General features: G+C 47.3%; 1 protein-coding gene across 1 annotated transcript; it reads right to left on the minus strand.

Annotated features, from left to right (window-relative positions):
* Positions 1-5,069, minus strand: LOC119492465 (neurofilament medium polypeptide-like). Its single transcript, XM_037776939.1, has 4 exons — positions 4,088-5,069; positions 2,162-2,361; positions 1,928-2,052; positions 1-1,829 (listed from the first exon to the last, which is right to left on the minus strand). The coding sequence occupies exons 1-4, from the start codon at positions 4,851-4,853 to the stop codon at positions 641-643; spliced, it is 2,280 nt and encodes a 759-aa protein (XP_037632867.1). The 5' UTR covers positions 4,854-5,069; the 3' UTR covers positions 1-640.

Raw genomic sequence — 5,069 nt, forward strand, 5'->3', positions numbered from 1 at the left:
TTTATGTTTGATTTTTCATTCTTTATTTATCTGTTTCATATTGCATATTCTCAGCAGTTTATACATAGTTGACACATCATCGTCCTAGCATTGCAGATCAGAAGAAGTGAGACACTGCAGTTCAACTGTCAGTCAAGAGAAGCTGCGTTAAGGTGCACAACAAGCAAAATTCAAGTCTGTCTTATAGATGTATCTGTAAATATAATATAGACATTTGTATCTCCTTAAATATACCTTTTTTTTATATTCAATATCTGTCACAATCTTAAGCTTGACACTGTGTTGACATCTCTACCCTTGAAGGCAGGCCCCTGCAGTCCCTGTCAGCGGGATTCAGTTTAAATGCACTTGTTATGTATTAAGGGCAGTTTGTCACATTCAGATAAAGAGTTTAGAGCATTCTGCATTCACTACAGTCATACATCAGAAGCATCAGGGGTGTGTAATGGCCATACTTAGGGAGCGTGGGGTTATTTGCTACAGAAATCACTATTGCTTACATACCATCGCCTGCTTTGGACATTTGGGTGCGTCCAGCCCCTTTCTCCTGCTCTTTACCCTGCCTACCCTCATAGTTCTTTGGCATCTCCACCTCCTTCTCCTCTCCTCTTCTCGTGCCTTGAATCATAGCTCATCATTCTTACTTCTTGGCCTTCTCGTCCTTGCTCTCCTTTGACTCTGTGCCAGAAGATTTCTCCGCCTTCTCTGCCTCCTTCACCTCCTTACTCTCTTCTTTACTAGGCTCCTTTTTGGCCTCTGGCTTCTTCTCGTCTTTCTTGCTCTCTGTTTTCTCGGGTTCGGCTTTAGGTGTGGGCTTCTCCTCTGGCTTCTTTGCCTCTTCCTTCTTTGCCTCTTCCTTCTTGCCCTCTGTTTTCTCGGGCTCTGCTTTAGGGGCGGGTTTCGCCTCTGGCTCGGCCTTCTCTGGTTTAGGAGCAGAGGGTTTCTCCTCCTTGGCGGGGGGAGCGCTCTCTTTAGGCTCAGACTTGGGGGCAGGTTTGTCTTCTGCGGGCTTGCTGGGAGCAGCAGGTTTCGAAGCGTCATCCTTCTTTGGCGCTTCATCTGCCTTGCTCTCTTTCTTTGTATCAGGCTTCTCTGGCTCCTTCTCCTTGGGCTCTGGCTTCTTCTCCTCCTTCACAGGTTGCTCTTTCTCCTTCTTTTCCTCCTTGACAGGCTTCTCCTCTTTCTTCTCTTCTTTAGGGGTGTCTTTGGCGGCAGCAGGCTTGGCCTTCTCTTCCTCCGGAGACTTTGGTTCAGGAGACTTGGGGCGAGGAGATTTAGATTCAGGGGATTTGGGTGGGGACTTTGACACAGGTGACTTTGGTGCAGGTGACTTGGTGGGTGATTTGGCTGCTGGTGATTTAGGTTCTGGTGATTTTGGTGGAGATTTAGATTCTGGTGATTTGACAGCAGGAGATTTAGGCTGAGGGGATGCATCCTTTTCTGGAGATTTGGACTCTTCTTCCTCACCTGCCTCCTCATCCTCTCCCTTCTCCTTCTCATCCTCATCCTTCTCCTCCTCCTCTTCCTTTTCTTCCTCCTTCTCCTCTTCTCCTTCCTTCTTATCTTCTGCTTCCTCACCTTCTTCCTCCTCTTCTTCTTTGGTTTCCTCACCTTCTTCTTCTTCTTCTCCCTCCTCTTTTTCCTCCTCTTCCTCCTCATCTGCCTCCTCTGTCACCTCTGTCACCTGGGTCTCATCTGTCTGTTCCTCCACTATGACGGTATCTGTGATCTCCTCTTTCACTTTCATGTGGGAGGAGATTCTGCTCTCCAGGTAAGAGTAGGGACCTCCTCCTGACACGAAGCGGTTCTCCTCTCCCTCCAGTAACTTCCTGTTGTAAAACACAAAGACACACAGTCAGGGAAAATGTCAATAACGTTTGACATTAAAAATCAATTTCATAATGTGTGGTTTTAAACCCTGGCCAACCTATAAGCAGCGATCTCAATATCTAGAGCCATCTTCACATTCAGCAGCTCCTGATAGTCTTTCAGCTGGCTGGCCATCTCCCATTTGGTGGATTTCAGCTCATTGTCCAGCTGATTGATGGTCTCCTGCAAAAAGAAAAACATGTAGCCTCACAAGTCAAATATTATGCAGGTGGTAAGGAGGTGAGATGAACGTGGTTTCCCCCAATGTGAGATATTTGTGTTGATGTCCTGCCTGTAGGGAGTTGAGGTCATCGTGGTGTCTGTCTTCACCCTCCATACGCTGCCTCTCCAGTGAGTCCTTGGTTCCACGAAGAGTCTCCAGCTCAATAGTGCGGCTCTGGAGCTGACGGCGGTAGTCAATGATCTCCTCCTGGCTTCCACGGATTGCACTCTGGTTGGACCTGGCAGCTTCAGACAGATGCTCCATACGCACTGCAGACATGATATACAAAAGAACGACTTAGAAAATTACATTTGCTGTGTCATACCATTGACTGGCTCACGTCCCAAAACTGTTTGACAGTGACCTGCTGAAGTACAGAGAAATCCTGCATTCTTATTGAGTCCACGGGCATGCATTGTTGTTTTTTATCTTGATCCTGAGACATTTGACCCGTCCTCAGAGAGTCTCCACTAGGGAGCCTGAATAACCTTGACAGTGTCCATCTGTCAGTCAGGAGTCTGACTCAGCTCCCTCCCTCCTCCAAGCATGAATGAGCCACACTGCTGCAGTCAGCTGGACACCACCACACAGGGAAGGTCATTCTGTTTGCACCTTTCACTGGTTACATCAAGTCAGCACGTCGATGTGCAGCAAGAGTCAATCTATAGCTCATTAAGCTCTGTGACATGCAGTGCAGATAAAAAACCCTTCTTGGCCTTTAAAGTTGTCGACTGTGTATTTGTGCAGTATTACAAAGGTCAGTGTGCATCTGATGTTGCATCTTCTTACAGTATAATTGTGAAGAGGATTCATCCATCATGATCTACATGCATAGCTGTCACTTCCATGTCCTTGGTGGTCTCCAGTCACGACATCAAGGAGGATGACAGTTAGAATGATGAAGCAGTATCTAACAGTGACCTTCATGCAACTATTCTATTTGTAGAGGTTCAGGTTCATGTATAGGGCGAAAGCAAAGAACACACCCACTGTTACCAGCAGTGAGAGTGCAAATGAATCACAGTCTCCTCTCTCTGTGTGCCATCTCACTCCTGCAGTGCCTGCCTTAAAGTAAAAATGACCATTCTGCGGCAGAGACGCACCCACAGAGAGGCGCAGCATTTAAACTCGAGGTCATATTATTTAACTAATAGCCTATTGATCTTGCATGCGGTTTATATTCATCCTATCCGCCTTGATTTACTTAATTTGCGATCTGGCAGGTTGGTGGGATCAAGACCTGATCTGTTTATCTGCAGAGATTAGAAGTCAGCATGCGAAATAGTTTGTGTTTTAAGGTTCTCATTTCAACTCCTGCAAACCTGATATGAGCACGACCACTGCTCATTCCCTTAAAATCACCTTATGCATTACAACAGGGCTACAAATAGGCTAATTTATTTTTCTTATACTTTATTTTGTCACTTTTTTCAAGGCTGTTTTCCTATATGCAATCCACTGTTTGTAATTACAACAGTCCATAAACCAACTTTTAAGTAGATGAGCTGACAGACAAACCCATCGAGTACACTATAGAGAAAACAACCTCAAAAAATAGATATGCTAATTTAAACATGTGAATAGACTTCAGCACCACGGACAGAGAACAAACACTGTGCTGCACACTAACCATACACTTCCACGCAACACACACAAACACACACACTTATCTTTTTTGATATATTTACTGTAGTGTTATTGTTGTTATTATATATATCTTGTCCTAATCGTTTGTTATCACTATTATGTAATCTATTATTTCTTTATATTAATCTTGTCTCTAGGTGGAGGCTTCAGATAAGCCCAGTGGGTTTTTTGCCTCTTCCTGCACTTTATATTATTCTTTCTTTTTTTTTGTTATGTTGTATAGTCTTAAATTGTGCAAAACAAATAAACAAATGAAATGGCACGTGGAAGTTTCTCTGTGATTTAAATAAACACTAAAAAAAAGACTTGTTTTTAAAACTTTCCCCTTTTTTCTTTCCTCCAACTCACCTTTGAACCATTCCTCCGCGTGAGTTGAGCTCTTGGACGCGTGTCCGTCCAGCTGTGCGCGGATCTCTCGCAGTGCGCCGGTGACGTCAGCCTTCAGCGTGTCTCCTCGCATGTCGAAGCTCACCTGCGCGCCGTGAATCTGCTCGAGGAGCTCCGCCACTTCTTCCTCGTGGTTCTTCTTCAGGAAAGCGGCCTCCTCTTCCAGTGCACGGAGCTTCTTATCCAGCTCCATCCTCGCCAGCCTGCACTCCTCCACGTACTTCTTCATGGCGCGCCCTGCAGCCTCCAGCTCATCCCGGTTGCGCGCCTCGTCCTCCAGCCTGACTCGCAGGTGCTGGATGTCCTCCTCCAGGTGTTCGTGCTCAAGAGCCGCCCGAGCTTTCTCTCCGGTCAGCTGCTGCAGGAGCCCCCTCAGGTCGCCCAGCTCTCTCTCGTAATGCTCCCCCACAGAGGCGCGTCCGGCCTGGCTCTGCCGCAGCGCCGCCGCTTCAGCCTCCAGGTTGCGGTTGTGCATCTCCAGGTTGCGCACCTTGTCGATGTAGCCGGCGAACCGGTCGTTGAGCGTCTGCAGGATCTCCTTCTCGTTCCTCCGCGTCATGTCGCCTCCGTTGAAGGTGTCCAGGCTGTCCACGGAGGGCGGCTGGCTGTAGGTGAGGAGGCGGCGGCGCTGGGAGTGGAAGCCGGAGCTGGAGGACACCGAGGCTGTCCGAGGAGCCTTGCGGTACGAGGTCGGACCGAAAAGGTGGTGCTCTACCGTGAAACTCATGATGAGGCCGGACGGAGGAGAAGTGACTGCAGTAGGAGCGGGAGAGCTGGGTTTATATAGGAGGGAGGGAGAAAAGTCACTAGTCAGCAGCAGGACGCACTCTGTTTAAAGAGATATCTGCTCTTCTGCCTTCATGCGCAGGAATATATTCACCCTATAATCACTGAAGCACCTGCTTGATGAGTTGTATTTTTACTGAAGATGTTAATGATGGGT

Source organism: Sebastes umbrosus, chromosome 8, assembly GCF_015220745.1.
Source record: "Sebastes umbrosus isolate fSebUmb1 chromosome 8, fSebUmb1.pri, whole genome shotgun sequence".
In the NCBI taxonomy this organism is placed as follows: Eukaryota; Metazoa; Chordata; class Actinopteri; order Perciformes; family Sebastidae; genus Sebastes; species Sebastes umbrosus.

Bases quoted from the DNA above. Each gene is read 5' to 3' on its own strand.
- LOC119492465 (XM_037776939.1), bottom strand. From the start codon at position 4,853: ATGAGTTTCACGGTAGAGCACCACCTTTTCGGTCCGACCTCGTACCGC. The intron at 2,362-4,087 runs GTGAGTTGGAGG...TCATGTCTGCAG, and splicing joins CGCGGAGGAATGGTTCAAAG to TGCGTATGGAGCATCTGTCT. The intron at 2,053-2,161 runs GCAGGACATCAA...TTCTTTTTGCAG, and splicing joins ATGACCTCAACTCCCTACAG to GAGACCATCAATCAGCTGGA.